The sequence below is a fragment of the Notamacropus eugenii genome, chromosome 4, assembly GCF_028372415.1.
Source record: "Notamacropus eugenii isolate mMacEug1 chromosome 4, mMacEug1.pri_v2, whole genome shotgun sequence".
Classification (NCBI taxonomy): domain Eukaryota; kingdom Metazoa; phylum Chordata; class Mammalia; order Diprotodontia; family Macropodidae; genus Notamacropus; species Notamacropus eugenii.
This window is the reverse complement of record NC_092875.1, coordinates 248,668,674-248,696,291: the sequence shown is the minus strand read 5'-3', so window position 1 is coordinate 248,696,291 and position 27,618 is coordinate 248,668,674. Positions and strand designations below refer to the sequence as shown.

Sequence of the window (27,618 nt, the reverse complement as noted above, 5' to 3'; positions counted from 1 at the left end):
AAATCCTCCCATCCTGGAGTATCCATTTCTTCCTCTAAGGTCTTTCTGCCTCTAAACACAAATTTTATACCCTGTGATCCTGTTCGTGATGCCACACGTATCACCAAGACAATATTCACAGCACTGACAGCAACTATGAATATGTCAGCATAGCTCTGAATCACAAAGTATAACAGACTCTTCATATAGAGGGCAGAAGAAAAATATTTATTCAGACACCAGAAAATCAAATCATAAACCAGAAAGCCAAATCTGTCATAGTAACCAAGAAGTCAATACACATTAGCACTGCAGGGGACAAAGTCATTCCCAAGCCTTCCTACCCTGCTGGGGCCTTCTCACAAACAAACACTCATGAGCCTAGCTGTGCCTGCTTGCCTGTGTCCTTTCCTCCCTTTGCCCTAACTACTCTCACCAACTTTCTCCCATTTCTGCTCCACCCTTCCTATTCCACCTGTTCAGCAAGCTCCTCCTACCACATGTGACTTAGGCTTCCATGTGATTTAAGCAGGTCACATGGGCCTATTAATGAATGGGAAAGATCTTCCCATTTAAATTACCATTACACCCTTTCTCCAAATAATGTTTTTAAATATATAGAATGCCTAGGACTGATTACCAAGGTAACTAGTTATACTGAAATAAAGATGTAATTTTTTTCCCTTCCAAATTTCAGTGGACCCCAAGAAATCTAAGAACCCCCTTATAGAGGAAGGTGTTCAGTGTATTGGGGTAGGGATTTATTGAATGAAATAAACATGACACCGGTGAGAAAGGCTAAATGGCTGCCATCTGCCCCATGGAAAGAACACCTATACTTACAGGATGACAAGTCAAATAAAGCAGTGACATTTCCAGTCAAAAAGGTTTGTTCTTTTTCTACTCAAGACCTTGTCTAACCTCAGTGTATGGAAGCTTAGTAAATTCTTAACTAACACTGCAGTTTGCATCCAGGCAAAGAAAAGGACAGTAAACAGTGACACTGATGGTAACTACAGATTACTTATGGGTATCACAACCATTTCACCACTGTGCTTTTCTTCAGACTATCCTCTACCCAGTCTATTCACTTCTGGAATACTCTAAGTTCCATAATGAAAACTATGGAGAAGATACTTTTTAGATTTTAAAAATAGAATGCTGCACTTTCATGTCCCATTAGGTAAAAAAAAAAAAAAAGCCTGCTGATACTGCATTTTTATTGCTTCACATTACTGGTACAAAAACCAAGATGTAGGTCAGAAAATGTCTTCTATGAAATTTCAATACCACAGATTCTCTACCAAGTCTCAGTTATGACATCTACTATGACATAATTCATTTTAAGTTTAACAAATGATTACCTCTAGTACTTTTCTACTAATACATATTAGCTGGATTTTCACTAAATGTACACTATTCAGAAATGCACACTCGAACTAAAGTGAGCTTTCTGAATTACAATTAAAAAAAAAAGCAGCTCTCCAGGAGCTCATTCAAACTTTCTGTAAAGTGTTGTAAAATACAATATTCATTTAACTCAACAAGAATCCAGGTGACAAGACATCAAGTATTTAAACTCTCCAAAGATAGTTTCCGCCACATAAGGCACTTGACATGTAATTCAAAAGGACAGGTAATTCACTTGATACTTAAAGCAACTTCTACCTTCCCAAAATTAGAAGCAAAGATGATTAGGTTTGATTAATTCTTCTGAATTATCCTCAGATACATATGAGTACACAAGTTCTCCATTTTTGAGCAATTGACAATCAAGAAAAAAGTGAAAATCCTGGCTAGCATCCATGTCATGTTTCCTTGAATGCCTGGGTTGAGTAGTCACAAAGCATATCTTTCAAGGATCTTCTCTATAGAAAGTATTCCTGGATGATTAATTATATAATCAGAACAAAAGTACCGAAAAGCTAAATTTTCAAGTATAATGTTCACTCTTCTTCTTGTCTTTTTTTACTCTTTTGTTCTTTCCCAGCTGCTTGGATGATTCCTCCTGAAAAAGGCAAAAATCAATATGGTCTTCAATGAAGAAGACAGATCAAGGGCACAGTTAATGTATTTCTTTCAAAATGCAAATGTGCTTTATTTTCTTCTACAGTGAAAGGAAGATTCACAGGTAAAATGCAAAAAGGAAAAAAATTAACTGGTTCAAATGAATATTTTTTTTCCATGACAGATTACTAAAAAGATAAAATGAAATAACCAAATTTCTTCCAGAATACATAGTTTTACAAAAAAATATAATACTGAAGGATCATAGAGGTAATCATAGTTAGGTTAAAACCAAAAAGATTTAAGGAAAATCAATTATGAAGACGGTGGTGAAGATGACAATAGAGATTAAAAAAATAAAAGTCCCACAAACTCCTCACACCTCCCTTTCAAGTAGAATATCCATGAAAAAAATTGCCACTGATTATCTACCATTAATAATCTTTCATAAGCATCTATAAGACCACATTTTTGTATTCTTTAAAATATTTAAAATAATCTAGTCATATTTCTGAAAAGATATTTTCTAGACTCCATAACATTTTCCAAGAAATAATATGATTTGTTATTGATGAGCCTAATATGTAGCAAGCTGTACTAGGAATGATAAGGTTTTCAGAGCCACAGGAAAAAATATAGTAATAATAAGTGATTAGTTAACTTGTTCAATATGTACTGGTTATGTTGTAAAATGGCATAGCTCCTATAAAAAATAAGATTAATAAGTTATTGCCAGGGGACATGAATTCTACAATAAAATAGCTCATATTTGTGTACTGTCAGAAGGGTGCTGAATTCTGTTTTGAAGATAATCAGATAAACTTTAATTGTGGGTTATAGTTGTTCCTAGTTTCCCTTTTCTCTTCAGGGAAGAGGGAGGATAGATAATCAGTTAAATGAGTAATTTATTAACATGACTAGATGATAATTTCTATAGCATCAAAAATTCCCCAGCAATCCAGAAGCTTTGGCTGCGAGTCAGCCTTGGATTGTAGAAGAGACCAAAAAAATTGAGTCAGAGAAACAAGTAAGCCAACCATAATTCAGCAGAGGGTGTTCTGGGACCAAAGATTTTACTACTGTGTGGAAATCACAAGCAAGATGAATCTTCCTAACCTAAAAATGATGATGAAAGCAAAGTTAAGCCTGAGGAATTTTAGCTAGAGGTTAGAAAACTCAGACACTGTCTAGTGTGATGATTAATAGTTTTCTTTTGCTTCTAAAAGTAATTTTTATGTACTTTTGATTATTTTATCCTGCTGAATCATTTCTGAATCTGTACATTCTCTTTTCTCTTATACATCACCTCAGGAAATGCACTCTAGTGGTTTGGAATGTGCTGTCATAGGAAATAGTCAGGAGGGAGTATATCCAGTTGTAATTACAGGAGCAGGAAAAAAAGTGGCTAAAGATCTCTGAATCCAGGGATTGAGAAGATTCAAAAGGTTGTGTTCCTTGGCCTTGAGGTGGGAGTCAGTGATCGTTAAAAGTTGAGCAAGAAGTGAATGATGAAAGCCCTAAAAGTAGAGCCTTAAATGTAAGCATCTTCTACACCAATTCCAAAATGGACACTAGGCATACATCAGACATTGGCTGAAATCATTAAGGCCTGAGAACTAGGGTTTCATCTTTTATACATGGCAGGATCCCATTTGCTAGACCAATGTGACCAGAAGGAAGGTGAGCTTATGAAAGATATATATCTAAGAAGTATTTTGGGCAGATAATAGTGTTATCGTATCCCTCCACACTAAAAAGCAAGTTGCTGTAGGAAAAACAAAAAAAGCTTGTTCCAGAAAAAAACAGTAGCTCCAAGTGACGTAGTTAAATCCAGATTCTGAAGGTGGGAAGGACTTTAGCTATTACCTGGGCCACATCCTCAGTGACCAACAAGAAAACTGAGACTCAAAGGGGTAGTGAATTGCTCAAGGTCACTTCTAGTTAATGGTAAAAGTGTAACACAGTAAGCTTCACTCCTAGCCAAGGGCACTTTCCACTATACCACATCACTTTTGATTCCATAACTTAAAAGAATTTGTGACCACAAAGGGCCTATCTGAGAAAAATATTCAATTTCCCAACTGCTTTTTTCAGACCTCATAGGACAAGATAAGATATCTTTAGATACAATTAGTAACAGCTTACTGGTGAGTTTGTATAGTTCTCTTCCACTAGTATGTTCCTGGCACAGTTGTTGATGTGTTTAAAGCGATCTGGTCCAAGTAAAATACCACCATACCAGCGTGATACCACCACCAAAACATTCCGTACATTCAAAACCTGTATTTTTAAAAACACATAATTATTTATTATTAGGACGGATCTGTGATTTCATCAGTGCAGGGCACTCCCCAGTGCAGAAACTACCTTTAAAAATGCAAAATGAAAACTGTCCTTCAATCTATAGTTGAGATAGCTAACTAAAGCCCCTGACCTAGTAAATGACTTGCCTAGGGTCATACTACTAGCATATGTCCAAAATGCACTTTACATTCATTCTTCTTGACTCTAAAGTTCCAGCTCTCTATCTATCTATGGCATGTTGCCTCTCAATCATTTATAAGTTTACATATATAAATACATGCTTTAAAGGGAAAAAAAGTATTCACATAATATGCAGCATGACAGTACTTAGAAGTTAACTTCTGCAGGCATACATAGCACTGGGAGTGCAGAAATGATCAGATTAACAATCAAAGAAATCTGCAGTCAGGATAAAGAATCATGTAGTTTTTGAGTTAGAAGGGATATTACTAGAGAGCATCTGGCCCAACCTCCTCATTTTACAGATAGTGAAAATGAGGCCCAGAAAGTTTAATTCAATTCAGTTCAAATCAACAAACACTTATTAAATTTATTAAATTGAAAAATTTTGTTCTATAAAACTAAAAGGAAAAAGATTATCAGTCTCTAAAAAACAAAAGACAGCTACATCAAAAATGCTTTTAAAATCCTAATTCTGTTTATCTTTCTTCATAGTATATTCAGAAAAAATAATAATATTCTTTTTTTCTTTTGTCACATATTTTTATGAAACATAAAAACTTTGATTTTTCCTAAGCTGATTATAAGATACATTTTCAAATCGTTATAAAGTGACGAGTTTTTCAGTTCACTTAAGGTCTTAAACACAGAGTTCTATAACTTTTATATTTGAAACTGAGGAAATGAAAAACTTTAAGTTTTAAAAAGAGGAAGCAGCAGTAGAGTTGATAAATTACCCGCAGAGCATCAGTTCCAGCTGTATGAATGGATTTCAAAGCAATTCTGAAAATAACTTATTTGTTCTCTGCCCTATTACAGTGGAATCTATTCTTCCTCTTTTTATCTAGTTATAGGGAACAAAAATATAACTCAATCTAGGTAAAAAAAAAAACAACTTCATTTAAAAGTTAGACTAGAATTGGAGTAGACTGAGCTGCATTTATCTAAATACATTTTTTCTAGTACTGAGAAAACTGAGTACAGTGCTTAGAAAGGTTTTTCTCTTATTTCTACCTGCATAAGGTGAAGGAGACGTCCACCTGCTGCTGTTTCCCCATCATCTTCACAGTCCTGCAAGAAAGTCTGCCTATCTTCACAATATATTCTGCAAACATATATACTACTGTTAAACTCTAGATCCCCCAAATATCATTTACGACAAGATTAAATGATTACTCTGCAATATTGGCTGAGGTTTCCAAGATTTCCAAATTAGTATATTTGTCAATAATTCTACCTGGAGTACATAAATTGGATTACTTATTCCACACTGTTTTTTATTAGTAATCTATTTTGCATATTTTTAGGAATAACCCCTCTGCTAAAGTACAACTATGATGCCTCATTGTGGCGTGGAGAAATCCTTAGATTTTCAATATTATTTTCCAAGCCTGGAACACAAGTTGCTAGGTCCTGCTAAGATGGAAAGGTTTTGAGTACAAGCTCATTCACAGTACAGATCCAGTTTAAGGTCCAATTCAGAGATGGTCATCAGCTAAAAGTTGGCTTCACGGTGATAAGTTTTCTTGGACAGACAACTCCTAAAGACTACCTGCTTTAGCATCAAGGAGCTATGATAGGCAGAAAACAGAAGGAATACCCACGATGAAAAAATCAGAAAAAGGTAGATACTAAAAAGTACCTCCTTTAGGCTAATGAAGCTATTGTTACCTTCAGAAACATCAGATACCACTCCTGCCCCTTCCCTGCTTCTCTCACCAACATGTAACTTTAGAAAAGTCTGCTGAGAACACAGTTGATTAGAAGCAACAAATTTAAAGAAGAGAACTGGGTGTACTGACAGCATGAAGAAGTGAGAATTGACAGTTCTATAACCAATCTAAAAAAGTAGACACAAAAACTTAAAAAACATACAGTGTCAGTCTAACACTGCTATGTCAAAGTAGTTCTTCAAGTAGCATGGCATGGTGGATAAAGTGCTGGGCATATAGAAGACTGGAGTTCACACCCTGCCTCTGATATTTACTAGGTGCATGACTGCAGGATGCTTAAATCTGTGCACCTCAAGAAAATGTCTAAGACTATACAGTATAGATTGGTTCTGACATGGTGGCAGCTCCCACACAGATGAAATCACAGGTTTTTAATATGTTGATATTTATAGCTCATAATCATAATGAAGATATTAAATCACTAAAAAGAGGTTAAATGGTATTTGATAAGTTCTGCTTAAAGAGTCAAGGAAGCATGCAATGTATTTAGAGAGATTTCCAACAAAAATTGTATTAAAAAAATCCTGGTTTTTCATAGAACTTTCAAATCTAAGATTATTAAGCAAACCAGACAGATGAGAGTAAACCTTCAATAAAATGGTAAACAATTCTTCCAAGTGCTTCATTCCTTAAAAGCTACAGACAGATAAGATTCTACTAAGTTTGTTCATTTGGGTTTTGATAATTGAAATTATGATCTGTTTGCAATTTCCTTTACTTCAAATACAGATGATTCTTTTTCAGATCTTTAGCCAGTTTGCCTGGCTTTAAAAAACAAACAAACATGAGCTTAATGATCTACTCCCTTTCACCAATTATATGTGTTATATTCTGGTCATGACTCACCTGTAAGCATAGATATTGTGGGTAGCATTGGCTATTTTCTTATTTTCATATAATTTGGCAAGAACCATTTTTACCTTGAAAATAAAAACAATTATTTTTTTCCTCATATAAGAATAGTTTAAGTGCTATATAAATAAACAAGGAAACAAGTTCATCTTAAAGCATTTTACTATAATCTGTCATGCTAATAAAAGGATTCAAAGAGCCTCCAGGACTCTATAGTGTTAATTTTTAGAGGTAGTCTTTCATCATTTTGACATTAGTTTTCTACTAACTCAGATACTTTACTTGAGATTTCAACCAGGTAGGATCTCATAGGGCTTTAGATTAAAATATTCTCTATTCTGTTTTTATTGGGTATGGAAAGAAAGTTAGTACTGTTGTCTGGAATGGAGAAGTTGGGGTTGGTATCTTTGATTCCATCTCTGCAGTCAAACCAAATGAAATCAACATATTTATTGGACACCTACAAGCAGAAAACACCACAGAGTACAAATTTTACTCATAATAATAATATTACGATGGATAGCATCACACAACAACCTCGGGAAGCAGGTGTTATTACTATTAATATCATTCCCCACTTTATAGATGAGGAAACCAAATAAATGATTTGTACAGGGTCACCCAAACCAAAAAGTGTCTGTGGCCAGTTTTTAATTTAGTTCTTCCTGAACAGGGCAATGAACCCTAGTCTACTAAGGCTTGAAGAGACTGTAATCTGCCTAAGTAGAAGCAATAGTTCAAGAGGAAAACACAGACTGCTTTCAATTCTACCGTTATATGGCTTTTCAGCAATATATAAAGTGTTTTCCAAATTAGAAGAGTATAAGAGCAATGTTTAGATCAGGAGTCAAAGACAAGCAAATATAAATGACTGTTATCTTTCACAAGTGAATATATAAACATATGTGTATATATATGCATAACATGAGTTAAAATATCTTAAAGAGGAAAAATGGATTAAAAATGTGCCATGTAATAGGAAAGATATTAAGTAAAAAGTAAAGATAAAGAGTTAAATTTCATTCTAATTACTTTGGCATAAAAAAGGAATTATCAATTTTAATACTGTGCCCTTACCTGCTTAAGGAAAACTACAGGAGCTAAATGTGCTTGAAAAGTGCTTCTTCGATCAGTGATCGGAACTCCATGCTTGATTGGTGGTAGCTCTTCTACATCTATGTTACAAACATGGCTTTCTTTATTTTCTTTAGTAAGTATTTAGTTTCACTTTCTAAGAAATACTAGGAGATAGGGGGACCTTAATTTTAACAGTAAATTATTTTCCACTTCTCTTTCCTCTTTCTTCAAGTCCTCATAAAATATTTATCCTCCATGTGGACACTTCACTGAGAATGAGGCCATATGAAAATTCATTTAAATTTGTCGTTTTGTTGGTAGTTCTACTAATTTTTACCAAATTATTACTATCTATATTTTCAAATATTTTCAAAGGCTTATTATAGAAACTATAGATTTTCAAACAAATTTTAAAACATAACTTTAGATACAGGCAAATAACAGTAAACCACTATTAAAAAAGTTGTAAAACTGAAAATAAGAACTTAAGACAAAGAATGGAGGAGACTACAAAAAATATTACATTGCAATGAATAACGTAAAAGCAGTCTGCCAAGTGAAGAATAATGCCGTTCCTAAAAATGTTTAGCTCTGAAATTCTCAAACTTCTGGAGTTTTGATACTATCCTGCTACATTTTTTTAAATTTCATAATCCTTCTCACTCCTTCAAAGTGCTACTGAGGTTTTCTGATCTGTAAAAATGGGATAATAACAGTACCTACTTGACAAAATTGCTGTAAAGTTCAAATGAAATAATGTATAGTAAATATTTTATAAAATATTAAATCACTATAAATGTCAGCTATGATGATGGTGATAATGATGTAATGGATCTACTTTTCAAATAAACTATTCAATGACAATATACCTGATTGGCCTTCAGTGATAACAAAATCCAGGGTTTCAATTTTATTTTTTGACTGATAATCAAAAAGATAATTATCTTCACAGTCAACATCTTCCTCTTCAGTTGTCTTATTTACCTTTGGGCCTAGGTAGATACATATATGACATTAAAATTCTTAGTTTCCAATGATTAGTCATTACATTTGCATAACAAGCCTAAACTATGTTAAGTGGGTTGCCTTAGCCTAACACAAGAAAATCAATAAGAGCCATCCAGGCTCCTCTACTCATAAATTATTCCTCTTATCTGCAAAATAATTTCTATATTTTCCAACAAAATCTCCAAAACAAGCTTATTAGAGAAAATAAAATTTTAAAATATCATTACAGAAACATGGACAGATAATAGTAAACTTTTGTTTAAAGAACTGCCAGTGAAACACAATTTAGATAAAAAGCCTTATGGAACTGTAAAAATATTTTAAGACAACTAATTTAACTAGGGCAGTGGTTCTCAACCTTTCTGTAATTTCTAGATTTTACTGCTGTGCTTTTATTTTATAACCACTCACCACTGCTAAAGTGTTATATAACACAATTTTAACAATTAAATTTAATTTTTTTTATGTTTAGAGCTTTCAGTCATTCACTAGGATAACTAGAGATGTTTTACAAAATTAAAAGGTAGAAATTTTGAAAGAGTATAAAAAAAGTCAAAAGCAATATTCATATCAATAGGACATCTTTAAATTAATTATATTTTTCTTAAAAATACTAAAAATATGTGTACCTATAACTATGATGTGAACACTTATTAGCACAAATGGCTGAAATATTTAAAATAATTACCTCATCTTTTTTTTTTCTTTTTGTAGCACATAAACATCATGCTAAGGCTGGCTCTCTGTTACTGATTTTCTGTGAAATTTATATTTGAACTGTTACTTACATAATTACTCATTACAACCCTCGACCCAACTAAAAACAATTCTACCCCCTGCTACAAGATTATAAATTTCATTACAAAATCATATTAAATAATTTTCTAGTTTACATGAGGCTATTCTGATAAGCAGAAAAAAGACTAGAAAAGTGGTTCTAGTTATGGCGTTAGAAATTGCCAATGTTAACACAGTAAAAACTCAAATACAGTATTTCATAAAATATATATTTTTAAAGTCAATTACATTACTTGAAATTAGTCACTATAGTTTTCCAAAATGCTTTTCCAGAAATGAGAGACTGACTTAAGCTAACATAAAATCACAGATCCAGAAATGGAAAGGATATCAAAGACCACACAGTTTAACCCCTCATACTACTGATGAGGAAACTAGTTAAATGATTTGCCTAAAGTCAGGTAGTTTGTGGCAAAAATGGAATCTGAACCCAGGGCCTCTGACTATAGTTCTGTATTACCAAAAGCTTGGTCCTTGGAGTTCTATAATTCCTGGAGAGCTAAATAGGGCTTTTCTTAAAATAAAAAAAAATCCAATGGTAGCTTTATAGGATTCCAATAAATACAATGGGATGATTACTTTTATGGCAACTTTGTTCCCAATCAAAAGCAAGCTACAGAGAAAGCTGATCGATGTGAAGAGGGTAAGCCAAGAAAAAGACGTAAGCACTGAGAATAACGTTACTTATACAGTACTTTCAAGTCTGTAAACACTGGAAATAACACCTCTATAATGCTTTCAGTTTACAAAATTTCGCTTGATGTACATAATCTTATTTAAACTTTCCAACAACGCTGTGAGGTAGATACCATGTGATTTGCTTAGTGTCACAAAGTAGTAGGTACCTAAGGCAGGATTTGAACTCAGATCTTCCTGATTTCAAGTGCAGGGCTTCATCCATTATGCTATTCTGCTTCTGATCAGCTGGAACAACAGGGGCAAGGCTAGAGCAGTTTAGTACAGTAACATGCAATGTGGGGGGGGGCTGGGGATTCTGAGGATCCCACCCTACTTTGCCCTGAGACCTTGGACTGTGATGATCTTTCCTCCTGCTCCCCTTTCAGTAATGATTATTTTTTGGCTTTCGTCAATATTTTTCAACCCCCAAGTTTTCCAAACCCAAATTATTTAAAGCAACCCTGCTAGAATCTGTTTTTTCATGTAATAGATGTTCATGTTCAAGTATTCTGCTGGAGTTGAGGAAAATCTAACAGGCTCAAATTACCAATCAACAGATAGGGTATAAAAAACCAAACCTTAAAATGTTACACAAATGTCAGTTTTTGTTGTTTTTATTAGTAGTCAAAAGATATACATTCTGTAGCATGTTCTGTAAACTGCCTTTTACATTGATGAAATAATGAAACTTCATAAGACTAGAAATAATCATGGGATGTGCACGTGTGCATAGGCGTGTGTGTGTGTGCGTGTGTGTAAGTAGCAAAGGACATGGCATAAGCAGATGAGCTTCCCAATACAAAATCTCTCATAAATCCTTAAGCTGGAATTCAGACAGTCATCCTTCTGCGTTTGGAGGCCTATGTGAATTTTTAGTCACTATTACATTAAAAACAAACTGAAGTCAACTTTTAAATCCTACCTGATTCTGATAGCTGAGATTTTTCTATTAGAACTTCCCGAATTTTCTCTACCCACAAATAAAGAATACTTTCACCAATGTTCTGTCTGAAAAAAAACCCAAAACAAAAAAGTAAGCCGATTATTTCAAAATACCTCCTTCTCATATCCAAGGAAATTACTGAGCACATCTGTAGGCGTTCTGCAACCCATCATAACGAGACTTACATACAAGGGCTAATGTGGGTGTTATGAGATCTCTGCTGCAAAAGTAAACAGCATGGAGAGAGGGGAGGGAGGCGGAGAAAACTTAGAACTTATACAAGTGAGTGTTAGAACTAAAATAAATTTTAAAAAGAAATAAACATTTAAGATGTATTATTTTGGCATTTTGACATTTACATGTTATGGCCCTTTTAGAAAGCGGACAAAGAGACATATTTAAGTGAGGCAATCTCTCTGAGTTTGGGACTTAATTACTCACAGATGTGAAGACCTATACCTAACTGCAGAGTAATTAATCACTACTATCTACCTATCAGAAATGTTAAATTAAAATGACTGCATATTTTCCAACCTTTTGGACAGACTTTCTTCAAAGAGGCTATTAGAACACCAGGACTGGAGTCAGGAAGACGAGTTCCAATCCAACCTCAGACGTACACTGTGTGACGCTGGGTAAGTTGAGTTTCCTCAACTGCAAAATGAGGCAAATAACAGCACCTACTTCCCTATGTTGTTGTGAGAATTACATCAGAAATATTTGTAAAGTACCTGACACACAGCAGGTACTTAATAAATGCTAGCTATTATTATTATATTAAATTTGATACGATATCCTATCTTTTCTGGAAAATTAAATGCTTGCTTTAGCATACTGATTTATGAATTTCTTTTTATTTTATGTACCTGGAAAAATGGGAAGAGAAGTAGGGGTTGGAGACTTCACAAATGGAAAATATATTATCCACACTTGGCTCCTGCCCTGATTCAAAGTAAGAGGAAAGGGAAAAAAAATTCACAGTGACAGAAATGTGTTCATTTATTTATATTGCCACTGCAGGGATGCTAGGCTAGGGGATCCTGGGCAATAATGCTGCCACTGATTAGAATGTTTTGGTAATGCCTCTTTTGGAATTGTCTTCAGCAGTCAATAAGTCATGCAAAAAAAATTACATAATCACACCTCATTTTTGACCCAGAATGGTATCTAAACAACTTGATCTTATTAAAAAATTTGGCTTTGAATGGCTCTGGATTATTTCGAAAAGACAAATCTTCCTTCCAAAGGAAAGTTTCACCACAATTAAGGATAGGCATCACAAGTCCAAGGAAGAGTTCTAAGAATGTTCAAAAAGGGGTATATATAGTCATGTTAGAAAATGAATCTTATTATTTCATAGTTGTAATTCCTTCTCTCCAGAAGCCTCCAGAGATCTATCATTATCACCTCACCCATCAGCAATTATTTAAACAACCATCTATACATAAGCAGCAATACAAATGATAATCAGTCTATAGTCAGTCAATAACCATTGATTAAGTATATACACCAAGTGCTTGTCTAAGTACAGGAGATACAAAGAAAGGCAAAGACAACTCCTGTCCTTAAGGATTTTTACAACCCATGCAGCAAGGGAGTCTTGGGGTTAGTGGTGAGGCTGGGGAACTGAGAGGTGTAAGAAGAAAGGTGGGAGATGAGAGGGTAGGGAGAGTAGTGAAAGACCAGATTCTAAACAGAGGATTTCACATTTGATTCTAGAGGTTATAAGGAATCACTGGAGTTTACTGAATAAGGAGTGACAAAATCGGACTGGTGCTTTAGGAAAATCACTTCGACAGGATGGACTTGACAAGGGAGAAAAATGATGTGCTGGCTCATTGTGTATACTTATGTTATTATTTACATTATCTTCAACAGTTTTTCCATTAATACTATAATAACCACAAATGGAAAAATGTGAGACACTTTAAATTAAAACAGTATTTTTATAATTTTCCTCCCACTGTTAACATGAAATAAGACATAGTTTGAGATTTAATTATGGCAACTCTGCAATTAAGTAGTCTTTTTGTACCACTAAATATTTTTAAAATGTAAAGAAATAAAATACCATTTCTATTTGTGGAATAAATTTATCTGATGATGGTAAGATTTTATGTAATTTACATTCCCAAAATTTAAGATGCCATTCATCTTATCAAATTCTTTAGAGATTCAAAAGAAGTTCTTTTTAAATGTTTTTTACATGATAAACTACATCATACTTATAAATTGATTTATGTTCTTTTATCTTCACTAGCTGTGATTCCTTTGCATAAAGCTCCCATTGCGGGTATTGCTGTCAAGAAATATAAGAGGCTTTTCTCAATTCTTCTTGTAAAGATTTAGCAATTATAAATATTATTAATAACAACTAAATGATATTCATGTCTAATTTCTGAAATTCTGTGATACTCTGTGAGGTGCTCCTTGTAGAAGTTTCCAAGAAAAAACTGTACAACCATTTCTCAGGCATGTTATAGAGAGAATTCTTCTTCAGATACAAGTTAGCTTAGATAGTGATTTTGAGATCTCTTTAGCTCCTACGTTACTTTTAATATAAATAAAGTATTAAAGTTGCAAAATTTGCTATGTAGAACCAAATTAAATTATAAAATATATAAAACACATTTTTAACTCATTTTTTCACCTACACTATTTTTATTTTTTTCAGACACTATCTAGTCATTTTCACTGGGAATAAAAATTCATGTTTCCTTCACTTTTTTTTATTAAGGAAAATTACAAATAATATGGTTCTCTTTATTTTGTGAGAATTTATTCTATTACTTGTAACTGCTATCAAATAACCAGCAGGGGGAGTTCAGTTGCTTTTCAAGATTCTTACTAAAAGGTTGAACAAGACTAGATTCCGTTCTTAAAGAAAACAAGTGATTTACAAGTCACCTTACATGCTACCAGAAGCGACAAGGTAAGACTTCACATCTTATGTGAAGTTTTATTACAGAGAAAAAGAAAGTAAATGAAACAGAATTTATTCAAAGAATGAAATCTGTCTGAATAAAGAGTGATGTGCTTTAACTAGTCCTGTGAATATTCCCTGTGTGGTAGCTCTTTGACTCAATACAGTCTGTAGACACAACAAAAAGATAACAGGCTGAGCTACCTGTAACAGTATATTTATACTTAAAGAACCAAAGAAAGACGTAAAAATGAACACTGAAAGGAATATGGTCAAAATAAATTAAAATTTTTCTGTATTTCAACAACTGATGAAATGAATCATTCTTACTCTAACTTGGCCTTTCAACTTTTAATCTTTATTTTACATTAAACAATTTCAGAATCAAATTACAGGTGGTTTTGTGCCCAACTCTCAAAACATTGCTTTTATTTTCAAGACACTATCAACTTCTTTGCATTAGTTAAAAATATCTGCATGCAACATAACCAATGACAGTGAAAAAGTGAATTCTGGTAAAAAAAACAAAAACCCAAATCTTGTTAATTCTGGTTTTCCTTCTTTTACACTAGGACATTAACCAATCAATCAACATTTGTTAAGGCCCTATTATGTTTCAAGCACTGTGCTAAGACACTGTAAAGAACAAACCTAGAAATCTCACACCGTAAAAATTAGCAAAGATGACAAAAAATAGCAAAAGTCAATACTGGAAGATTGTGGAATGATAGGCACAGTGACATAATGTAATGGAACTATGACATGATATAATCATTTCAGAAAATAATTTGGAATTATGCAAATAAAGTGACTAAAATGTCCATACCCTTTAAACCAGAAACTCCCTTTCTGAGCTTATATCTCAAGGAAGTCATTGATAAGAATAAAGTCCCCATATATACATGAAATATTTATAGCAGCACTTTTGGGGATAGTAAAGAATTGGAAACAAAGAGCATGCCTGTCAACTGGGGGGTAGCTAAACAAATTATGGCATAGGAATGCAATTGGAACATCACTGTGCTGTAAAAAATGTGTTGGAACGTGTTGAATATAGAGAATCATGGAAAGGTGTACATGAACTGACACAGAGTGAAGTAAGCAAAGCCAAGAAAACAATATACCAAGTGACTATAATGTAAACGGAAAGACTGACCATACACCAAAAACATCAAAAGTGAATGTGACAAAATTATAAAGCTCAAGTATGATTAAATGAAGAGATGTGACAAGAAACTCCCAATTCCTGCTTCATAGAGATGGGTTACGCATTGCACGTTTTTGGACTTTTTCAATGTGTTAATCAGTTGGGCTGATTTTTTTTCCTCTTTAAAGAACGCTATTTTTTATATGAGCTGGCTCTCTAAGACAGAGTAAGGGAGTAATAATAGGAGTAACTATAAGAAACAAGACATCCACATAACATTTTTTAAAAATCATGGGTTATTTGCAGCTTATCCACTCACCTTAAAAATGACTTAGATATACGTAAGGAGGGCAAGTATGGGGTTACTCACAGCTGAATATTCTTTGACATAATGAATCATGAAACAATGAAAGATTTACGTTGGCAACAAAGAATGGTTCCCAGGTAGTCAGACTTCTAGGTTTCTTATCCAGAGTTCCATGAGGATTTATCTAACTCTTCTCAGTAGAGATGGCAGCTTCAACCTCTCTGTGACCTACCAAATACCAAATCACTAAGAGGCAATAACAAAATGCCCCCCTGTTAGTGGGGGCTGGGCTACTACAGCACACCTATTAAAACTCAGCACATCCTTGGGGGAGACATTTGTTCAATAATCCATTCTTCTTTGCATTGAATTTGCTCTAATTAAGCATTCTAAGAAATTCTTAGGAAGATTCACACTGAAAAAAATATATATCTGTCCAGATAACAACTATACCTGTACCCAGGTGATGGTGAAGCTTAGCTGAGGGACAAGTCATGGAAGCTTCTATTCAGACCCAAGCTGGACACCCTACCAAAAGACTGACCTCCCAGACTCTATGAGACTCTACACTATGCAAGATGCTCTACTGAGTGACAGGACACATGTCTCTGTGGGACTGAAGGAGATTGAGGTGGCTATAAATCTGCCCATTTCTAAGAGGACATCATGAACATCACCCTGCAAGTACCCATGCTCAAATTAACCTTTATTGGTAACCAAAGGGGAAAGAGGAAAGGAATAAGCATTTATATAGTGTCTACTATGTTCCAGGCAGTGTACTAAGAACTTTTTACAAATATTATCTCATTTTATCCTCATAACAACCCTGCAAGATAGTCGCTATCATTACCCCCACTTCACAGTTGAAGAAACTGAGGTAAAGAGAGGTTAAGTGACTTGCCCAGGATCACACAGATAGTAAGATAACAGTGTCTGGGAGGAAAATTAAAGAGAAGAGGAATCCCCAAACTCCAGGATGGCTAGACATGAGCCCGTTATAAAGAAGCCTTTGAGTTCTTTTTGATTCAGCAACACTGGGCCCAGATGACAAATAACTTAGTCAGCCAAATTTTAAAAAGAAATACTGCAGCAACCTGAGTTAAAACAGACTACCCAGGAAATGAAATGGGGTCTCTACCCCATACAGGACTTTAGCAATGTACTATACAGCTTAGAAGAGAAATCACAAGAAACAAGTCAGTTACTTGAAAAAGAGCTTAGAGAAAAAAAAAATTCCCCTTCCCTCAGTCTGTTCAAAACAGTTTAACTATTTTCAAGATAGGAAAAGCTCTAACAATCCTCAGTTTAGCGTGGAAAGCCAATCTTGTATCCAGTTTGGCCAAAGGGAATACTCAAAATACCCAGAAAATAAAACCATCTCTTTGTTTTCCTCCCTAAGGAATAAAGTTCCAAGACTTGGCATGGATCTCAGAAAAGTGAGCTAATTATTGTATTAAGTCTTTAAAGATGAATGAATACCAACAGCTGTTCGCTTTTCTTGTCTTTTATGTGTATTTATATATGACATAACCTATTCAGTGAGAAAGTAACGAGTTGTTGCAGGAGTGACACTTCCCTGAAATACCTGATTGGAACCGGAGTTTGACCTGAGAGTCTCAGTCTGATCAATAAAGAAAAACGAGAAAACGGTAAAAGGCTTTCTCTCACCCCTGAGATTTGCTGCACTGAACTCAAGGTAAATTCACGACTCTAGGATCTTCTCAAATTTCATCTATTTTAGTACAAATTATAGTGAAAACATAATTGCACTTTGATACTATTATATCTTCAATTTCACGGTGAGATTTCTGACTTCCCTTCTTGTATATGGTTAAACCAGAAACTGAAATTTTAAAGAAGCTAGATGTCTTGGTAATCAGAATGAATTTTCTCGAGCAAAACTTCTGTCTCCCAACACTTTATCCACTGTCACAAAGTTGGAGACAGTAGAATAAAGACACTGTACTGACCTTACTTCAATACCTATGTTTTCTTGGAATAGAATTATACAGTATGCATAACTTATCAAAAGTTAAAGTAATCCCTTCGTCCGAGTAGCTATTTGATCAAGATAAATTCTCATTTTGCCGAACAGTGATTTGTATGTTTTGTACATTTACGGTGGGGTTTTTTTTTACACCTGTAAGACTATAAACTGCGGAGCACAATCCACCAAGCATCATCATCAAAGGTAAATGATGCCAAAATTATGAGGTTTTTGGAATGCAAAATAAGTATGTGTCCATGTGTGCTTTCCTGAACAACTGCGGCACTATCATGCCTACATACACTAACTACTCCACCTGACTACATGACCTAGAAAATGAATTTTAATGCTTAAAGTTTTGATAATGAAAAGTAATTAATTTTCACACAAAAATTAGTTTGGGTCAATGTATTCTAATCTCAGTGAAAAAAATGAATGGGGAAAAAAATTGTCCACTGACAGAATTTAGGATATTGACATTACATAAATGTCTTTTTTAAAATTCAGAATCAACATGCAGGAAAAAGGTTTACAGCAAAACTAAAGTCCCAACATTCCCAGCTTTGAGAGGTCTTAACCTTGAGAACTTCGTTTTCCCAACTGTTAATAATGTAATTCTGAAGGGTTTGTTTTGGGGGGCTTGGAATATTTTTTTTTTTTTGCTTTAACTAAATTAGGGAATTTATTACTGTAGAAGTGCCAAGTGAAAAACCACCTGTACCAATGGAGCTTCACAACTTCTGGGCAGTTAATAGTTTTAGAAAGTTGCCTGGGGCACTGAGAAGTTAAGGGACTTGCCCAGAGAGACCAATCAGAGTCAAAGGCAGAAATGAACCTAGAGCTTCCTATGAGGCCAGCTCTCATTTTCCTACCCCAGCAGCCTCTCAAATCCACAAAAAATGAAGGAAGGAATGACCCCCCCCCAGGGCTCACTATCCCCAACCCCCACTCCAGGCTTGTTAGCTTTTGATGAAAAGAGAGGTCTTGGGCCTCTAGGTCCTGAGTTTCCACTTTGGTAGTAATGCCTAACTGACAAGGTTGTGGTGAGGACCTAGCCTGGTCTGAGTCATTTTTCAATTTTTCCCTATTTTTATCACTGTTATTCTACCAGGAACTATATCTTTAACTCCAGGAAGAGTTGGCCTCCACTAAAAGTAGTCCCTCCCACACACTCTGAGACCAGAATCAGAGAATTTAGGACACTTCTAATGATTTTTATGCCTAACACCACAAATGCTATAATCACCAACTACTGTTCTAGAGTAAAATCTCTAGGCAAAGATTGGTTTTCAAAAACAAGTATAAGAAACATTAGTGAGTCAGGGTGTCTATAAAGGGGTGTATCTGTGTGAGCATAGGATTTTGTGAATTTTATTTTTAAAATACGTAACTGGGATCCTGAGTGGTCACACCTGCTACATCTAAGGTGAGCCAGCCCAGACCCTACAACATCATAAGATGAATCTCCTTTTCTGTTTGGGAGAGGATATATCCTGTGGCTCCACACTACTTCAGCATGGAAAAGCTCCCACTACAGGGGCCACCTGACAATCTATTGCCTAATAGTTAACAGCACTGTTGTGGTCATGCCACTTTTCAGTCATGTCTGTCTGAGGCCAGATTGGAACTCAGGAAGATGAGTCTTCTTGACTCCAGGGCTGGCATTCTATCCACTAAGTCACCTAGGTGCCCTCTGTACATTAAAGGCACACAGAGATTTAATGCCAGGCCACTTTCCAAGACTTTGGTATAGATATCACCTTTTCTCCTGCTATCAATGCTATTCTAGCCATTCCCTCCTGAAATCTAATATGGGGAAAGCATCCCAGGAGGGACAGAACGCTTGAACTTGACATAATGTGTGATAATTTCATACTTTTTTTAAAGTATTTTTTTCAAAAATTACCTTAAACTACTTTCTTGAAGGACTTGAAAGTACTATTTTTAAATACTTCAAAAATGTTTTTATTACTATAACTGTTAAACAGAAGCTCAGATAATCTTCAGAACTTTATGTAAAGCCTGATAAAGGTGGACCATGACCAGAGTGTCATATGAGGTGCAGAATATGCTCTTCCACGTGGATTTTCAGTGGCATCCCCTTTCCATTCTTGATACCAATCCCCCTATATCTCCTACAACCAGTAAGTACTAGATAAAACAACTGCCTGCAACCACTGCTCAAGAACATATTAAGCAAAAACAAGCACTAGAAGCTTTTAGGAATATTTTGTATTGAGCCTAATGAATCCAAACATAGACATTATACATTATATTACATTATGCTATAATAGTAAACCATTCCAATATTTCCTGATACTGGACTTAACTTGAAAATAACTGTACCATACCTTAACCATAAGCAGTGAAACTTGCTATATGAGGGAGAACCTGTTGGGATTATATATGTGCCTTGTTTATTGCTTATGACCTCATTTTGATCATTTGTAGAGGGATATATGATGTCAAATTAGCAGCACACAACATAACAGAAAAAAAGCCAATGTTTTTGTGAGAAAGAGGCAGAAGTGGATAGAAAAGCTAGTCTGGCATGCTGCAGATTTAGGAAGAGCAAAGTTAAAGGGTTCAAAAGAAAGCTACGTAAGATCTGCCAGGAAAGTCTGACCAGACCAATGGGAAGCTTTCAAAAATAATATTCTGAAAATATAAAGAGAACCAACTTCAAAATGAGGAGAAAAGTAATAATAGTAGTAGCTAACATTTACAAGGTTTTCAAAGTGCTTTATATGTATTACCTCAGGTAGTTTAAAAAAACAACTGTCAGATGTGGATGCAAAGGTGATGAACTATGGCACAGTCCTCTGAGAATGTTGTCAGGAGTGCTAAAGTTCAGGACAAGCTGAGAATGGTGAGGAAACTTAAGAAAACCAATAAAAGTGCTTGATTTTTGCTATATGAGTAAAAAGAAGATCACAAAGGGGATAGGACAACTCCTTACAGTTTACACAACAACAAATGACAACAAGGAGAAGGCAGAGCTGCTCAACTTTTATTCTGCTTGTTTTCTTTGCCAAAGGAAATTATATTTACATTGAAAAGCACAGAACAAGTGTCACAGGAAGAAATATATGAAAAGTAACAAGATAGGAAAAGAGCAGATAACTGACCTTGATGAATTTAAACCATGAAGCTCAGATAAACTACATCTCCAGGTGCTGAAATAATTGTCAACGTCAATGAGCTCTGAAATATTATGAAGAATGGGAAAGGTGTCTCAGGATTTGAGAAGAGAAAATATTGTCTTGATTTTCAAAAAGAGATAAATAGTGGAGGCCAGCCAACGACTTTGATTTCTAAAAAATTTCTAAAACATATTATAAGGATAGTTAATGAATATCTAGAAACAGAAATGCAGTAATTACAAAGAGTCAACAGTTTCGTCAAGAACGGATCATACCCAACTTACTCTGGAAGTCATCTGCAGAGCGATCAGTCAGCAGTCAATAAATATATATTAACTGTCTACTACAGTGAAGTTTGGATTCAATCAAATGGCCACACTTGAGGACCGAAAGAGTCACCTGGGGTCTTGAGGCCACAAGTTTCACATCCCTGGTCTACTATGTGCCAGGCACTGTGCTATGCACTGGTAATTCAAAGAAAAGTGAAAGATCCTTCTTGCCCTCCAGGAGCTCATAGTCTAAAGGAAGAGAAAGCATGCACAGAACTATTATGTAAGAAAAAGACATAGAAAGGATAAGCTGGAAATAATCAAGAGAAAAAAGGCATTAGAGAGATCAAGAAAGACTTTCTATAGAAGGCAGGATTTTATTTGGGACCTGAAGGAAGCCAGGGAAGCCAAGAAGCAGAAATGAGAAGGGAGAGAATTCCAGGCATGTGAGATAGCTGGTGAAAATAGCAAGTCAAGAGATGGATTGCATTATTCAAGTGATATCAAAGAGGCCAGTGTCACTGGATCAGAGTACATGGAAGGGGCACCGGTAAGAAAACTACAAAGAAGATTTGGAAGGAGGGATAAGTTATTAATGAGTTTGAATGTGAAAGAGGATTTTATATCTGATCCTAGAGGTAATCAGTAGAAACCGGAGTTTATTTAGTAAAGGGGTGACAAGGTCAGGTCTGAACTTTAGGAAAATCTCTGACAGCTAAGTAAAGGATGGACTGGAGGGGGGAAACCTGTGGAAGGCAGACCAACTAGCATGCCACTGAATTGTCCAAGTGTGAGGTGATGAGTGTCTGTATATGAATTATCTGTGTGTATGGATATGAATATGAAGATTAATGGAGTCTCATAACTAATATAGCCAATAGATCTTTAAAAATTGAAACAGTCCTTGAGGCTCTATCCTGGTCTTCTCTCTTTGCCAATTTATGAGCAGTGCCATATTCTAAAACACTGCTAATGTGATAACAACAGTACTGGAAGAACAAAAGAACTTTAATCTGATGGTCCAATATAAAAATGCTAAAAGGAAAATTATTTTTCATTTTATCATGCAAACATTCATTAAGTACCCATTATTTTTAAGGCACTAAACCTAAATATTCTTATATATTTATTACATATGCATCACTTATAACTATTCTTACATGTTTCAGTGCTACCAATTTTTATGCAATCCATAAAAATATCCAAATGAAAGAAAATGTAACTGCACTGATGTTCACTATCTACAGCATGTTCTTATGGAATTTAGGTATTTAATTATCATACTCGGACAAACAGTACTGCAAAATAAGATTTTTTTCAACAAAGTTTTTCAAGTTTTTATCACAGATTAAGCCTTATATTTATCATTCTTACTGGGAAGGTAGTTTTGCAACAGTTTTAAAATTACTTTCACATACCACAGTTCATAAAAGAATGCACTGTAAATAAAAAGCATTAATAAGGAATTCTTAAAACAAATGAAAAAAATGATGCCTTGCTTACACATATATTTCCTCAAGGCTGTTTCCTAATTCCACACGATCTTGTTCTTTAAGCCATGGAGCACTGTAATTAAATAAATATAAATATGAGAAGTACATCACTGAATTACTTTTTAGGAACAAAGGTCAATTCAATCAAAGGCTTTTCATTTTATATTTCAGATGCATTTATCTTATATAACAGACATCTTTACACGCTGCCTATGGTAATATCTCAAAATCACAGAATCTGATCAGAGCTGGAAGGGACCTTGATGCTATCTAGTCCAACTCATACCTGACCAAGAATTCCTTCTATACCAGCCTCTGCCTAAAAACCTCCATGGAACCTGTAATCACTTGAAAGATGTTTCCTTTGATAAGACTGAAACCTATCTTTACTCTCATTTTTACTCTCTGACCTCTGGAATGAAGCAGAAGAATTCTAGTTCTTGTTCCACATCACAGCCCTTCACATAGCTAAAGAGAACAATCATGTCTCCTCAAGTCATCTCTTTTTCAGGCTCAATGTACCTGATTCCTTCCTCTTACAGCATTGTCTCCAATCCTTTTAACAACCTGTTCATCCCCCTCTAGATATATTCTAGCTTAAAACATGGAGTCCAGAAGTGAATACAGTGCTCCATGTGTGTAGAGTGGAGTAGGAAAGGTTTCCTTACTATAGATTCAATGCAGATTAGACCAGAATTATCTTTCTTGGATGCCATTCTCAATATATTCCAGATCTCCAAAATAACTCAAATTTTAGATTAGTTTTTCTTCCAAAGGGAAATTAAGGTTTAATTCAAAGTTGTTTTACTTGCCACCTCAAAACTGCTACTGCAAACCTGATCTTTCTGTTGAAGTAAAGCCAAACTCCTTTCAAAGCCAACCAACACTAACTTAGGGTTGGTTAAAGAAGGTTTTGTTTTTCATTTCCAAGGATAACCTTGTAATTATTTCACACATTTAATCTCTGTGTTTTTACTGTACTTTTTTGACTGTGCTTTTTTCTCATTCCATTTTTCTAACTCAATACTTTACAAGTTGATAAAGTTTACATAATTTCATCATCTATTGCTAAATAATCTTTTTAAAAAAGCAATGTAAGTATAATTTTAGAAAATGAAAAGAGAAGCTTTCCTTACTTCAGCTGATAAATGGGTGGAGCTGTATCTGGATATTCAGAAGGCAGAATCACCTATAAAGCAATTAAATGTTGATTTTTATTAAGAACAAGGCTCAAAAATTACATGGAAATATATGCACTGGTTAAATTCCTTAATCACTAATTCTGGGAAATAAATGCATTCCTTTGTTAGATATTAACCAACGAACTTGTTCTTTATCATTATGTCTCTGAGCATAATAGGCAGCAGACGGAGCTCTGAGCCTACAATAAGGAAGACAGGAATTCAAGTCCAGTCTCAGACATTTACTAGCTGCACAAGTCATTTACTCTCTCAGTTTAGTTTTTCACAATTGTAGAATGGGAGAATCACAACAGTACCTACCTCACAAGGCTGTTGTGAGGGATCAAATGAGGTAACATTTGTGAAGTGCTGAGCACAGTGCCTGGCATGGAATAGATACTTAATAAATGCTTGCTCCTTTCCCTTCCTCTCTGAACTGAACTTGATTTGAGAATTAATTTGATTAACATCTATTCAAAGACAATTATGTGCAGAGTATTATTCTTGATCCCACAGCTACAAAAAGGAATGTCTTAGGCCTTGACGTCAAAGTTTACACTCTGTGAATATGTTGCTGTTTCTTTAAGAAGATGTGAGAAGGGACCAATTACTTTCCTGAAAGAAGCAATTACATTTGAAAATAATATGCAGAAAAGCACAGCATCCATAAGATCTCTCAAATCTGTCCCTTTCTGTCCACATACATGGCTACCAACCTACTCTGCGCCCAAATCATCTTTTGTCTGGACTACTGAGAGTCTCCTACAGATTCTGGTCTCTCCCCTGCAAAAACCTGACCTTCACACATCTGCACAAAGTACAAGTCTCCATGTCAGTCTGTTGTTTCTAGGATAAAATACAAAACCACATTTTTTAGTCTGTTATTTACAGGTGTTCAGTACCTGGCTCCAGGTATACCACATTCTTCCAATTCAGCCCTACCTTCTCCTCTCCAAAGGAAGGTAAATTTGGATGGTCAGGGGATTCCCAGTTAACTTGGGGTTAACTAGCTAGATTTCTTCTTTTCCTTCTCCTTTTCCTTCCTTTCCCTTCCTATAACCTTAAACCTACTGCACTCTGAAGTCCACAGATTGGACAACACTAGGCCCCTGCTCAAGGTCCACTTAAGGGCTGTTATCCGGACCTCCAGGCTTAAGAGCGATTATCAACAGTTAACTATTGCTGTTTCTCTCCTAGCTTGATTTAGTTATTTTTCTTTGCTTCATTAAAGGGGTCATCCTACTTCTTAAACAGGCCTATTCAATAAATGGCTGTTGCCTCACCCTAAGTGAGTACCTGCACAGACCTTGGCCTAAAGGGCCCAAAGTCTCCCAGGGCATCCTGGGCCATCTCTAGTCATCCTGAGGAATATAAAGTCACTGTATTCAGATGGCTCTGGAGGAGAAGTGAGGCTGGTGACCTGCACAGCCCTCCCTCACTCAAAACAACGTCAAGTGCAAGTCATGTCATCATTTCTCTGATAGTATGGTCTTCTTTGGCAATGAAGGACAAACATAACAATATCTCCTGAGTGCAGGCTTTTGCCCAAGCAGTAACCCATCCCTGGAGTGCATTCCTAACTCACCTCTACCCCTCAGGCTCCCTGGCTTCCCTCAAGGCTATTTTATTACTGATGTCTGTTTGTGTTTTCTCCCTCATTCTCAAATTATCAATTATACTCATACCTATTTACATTCTGCAACCCCCTCAGCACAATGTAACCTACTAAGAGGAAGGACTGGTGGTGGTTGTTTTTTTTATCTCCCTAACAGTTAGCTTGTTGCCTGGCTCATAGGTGTCCCTTAATAAATGTTTGTTGGATTTAGTTTAAAGGATGGGGATAGTTGAGGAACCTACCCTAAAGCCAATGGTATAAAAAGAAGTATAGCTGATTAACATTTCACAAATTGTTTCTAAGATACCAACACACACACCATATGTTTATACATTTGTGTGAATATTAATGTATGTATAATTCTGAGATTAAAATCACCAAATAAAAAAAATTCTGATAAATACAGGCTTGAAAATAAGCAAGTATTTAATAAGCAAATTAAAATTCTCAGAGATTTTCACGTTTCTTTCAAATCAAGAGTGAGGTCAATATAAAAGTAAACACTATTAAATCACACAACTTCTCTCATTTTATCGAAGAAAGTTGCTTAAACTATTAGTTAACAATGTTCAAGAATAACATGAAATTTAATTATCCACATACAATCAAGAATTGACAAAAAATTTTAGCATGCAAGAGAAATTATTTAAAAAGCATAAAAACAGTGAGCAGTCATAACAAAGAAAGTATGGCAACTGAAAAAGAAAAGGAAAAAAATACCTGTAAGCAGAGTGTCCATTTGGGCTTTTCTAAATGATCACTAATCTTAATACAAAATATTCTCATAGCTTCATCAATAACACACCACTCATCGCCATATATAGAGGAAAGTGCTTCAATTTCATCAATCTGTAACAAAAACCAGCACAGGTTTTAGACAAAAGCTTGTCCGTAAAACCAAAACGCAGAGTTTAACTGCATTCAAAACCCGTGTTTTAGGATTATTTCCTGCCTAATAATCCCGCTCAAAAGCAAGAAGTAGATGAGCACCACGTAAGAGGGTTCCCTCCGTGACAGCTGTAACCACATATATATACATATATGTGTACACACACACACACACACACACACACACACACACACACGCCGTCACCTCTGATACAGGTTCTGACCCAGCATCTTTGCGGACAGACTCCCACACCCCTCCCTTCACCGGTTCCGCCCGCCGCGCATTTGCGAGGCATCGCCAACTGAGCGCCGGCACACCGGTCACCCGCGCACCGGAGCGGGGACGCACTCTAGGCCCGCTGGAGCAGGGGAGGGCCAGTGCAGTCCCCTCTGGGCCGGGCTGCTCAGGGTGGAAGAGACGAAAAGGCAGAGGTGCGGGAGAGGCCCTGTCCCCCCGGGCCGGGGTCCGCAGACCTGCGGCAGCACAAACCAGGCGGGGCTGCGGCTACGGCCTGCGCATTTGCTTAGACCTGAAGGAATAAGGCCGACCGAGCGGGGGCGCCAGGTCCCTTCCGGCTCTCGGGGCCTCCCGGGCCGGGCCTCACCTGCCTCTGGCTACTGTCGGACGCTGCCGCAGCCATGGACCCTCGCTCGCCCTCTTCTCCACCGGCTTCCATACAAGAAGGAGCACGAACGGAGGCAGGCCAGCGTCTCCAGGAAGCCCGGAACTGTTAACCCGGGGGGCGGCGGCTTCCGGGTCAGGGACCACCTGGGAGGAGAAGGCAGGGCGGCTCCCCGAGGCTGCCGCAGTGCTACCTGCGCGCCTGGGATTGCGCCTTAGAATCTATGGAGCGCTTTACCGTAAGCGGAGCGCTTTGCGTCTCTTACCTCCCAGATCTGGTCGTGAGATCAGACGCTGCCCTCAGACGCGTAGCACCTGGGGGGGACCCGAGTCAGTCACCTCCCTTCTGCCCGGTTTTCCTCCGTAGCGTGGCTACGGGTCTGTGAGTGTTGCCAAAGCGCCTTACAAGTGTCCCGTTTGATCCTCGTAACAACCCTGAGAGGTTACTTCCATTTTACAAACGAGGAAACTGAGGCAGATGGAG

The 27,618-nt window shown here is 36.1% G+C and overlaps 1 protein-coding gene across 2 annotated transcripts; it reads right to left on the bottom strand.

The window, feature by feature from the left end:
- Positions 1–186: 186 nt before the first annotated feature.
- Positions 187–27,512, bottom strand: IMPACT (impact RWD domain protein). Of its 2 annotated transcripts, none has more exons than XM_072604431.1 (11): positions 27,401–27,512; positions 26,345–26,473; positions 23,965–24,017; positions 22,839–22,901; positions 11,539–11,624; positions 9,002–9,124; positions 8,133–8,230; positions 7,050–7,123; positions 5,485–5,575; positions 4,132–4,266; positions 187–1,987 (listed from the first exon to the last, which is right to left on the bottom strand). In XM_072604431.1, the coding sequence occupies exons 2-11, from the start codon at positions 26,408–26,410 to the stop codon at positions 1,913–1,915; spliced, it is 864 nt and encodes a 287-aa protein (XP_072460532.1). In that variant the 5' UTR covers positions 26,411–26,473; positions 27,401–27,512; the 3' UTR covers positions 187–1,912. The 2 variants fall into 2 exon arrangements, with proteins under 2 accessions (XP_072460532.1, XP_072460531.1); XM_072604430.1 differs by lacking the exon at positions 27,401–27,512 and adding an exon at positions 27,118–27,357.
- Between the last annotated feature and the right edge of the window lie 106 nt (positions 27,513–27,618).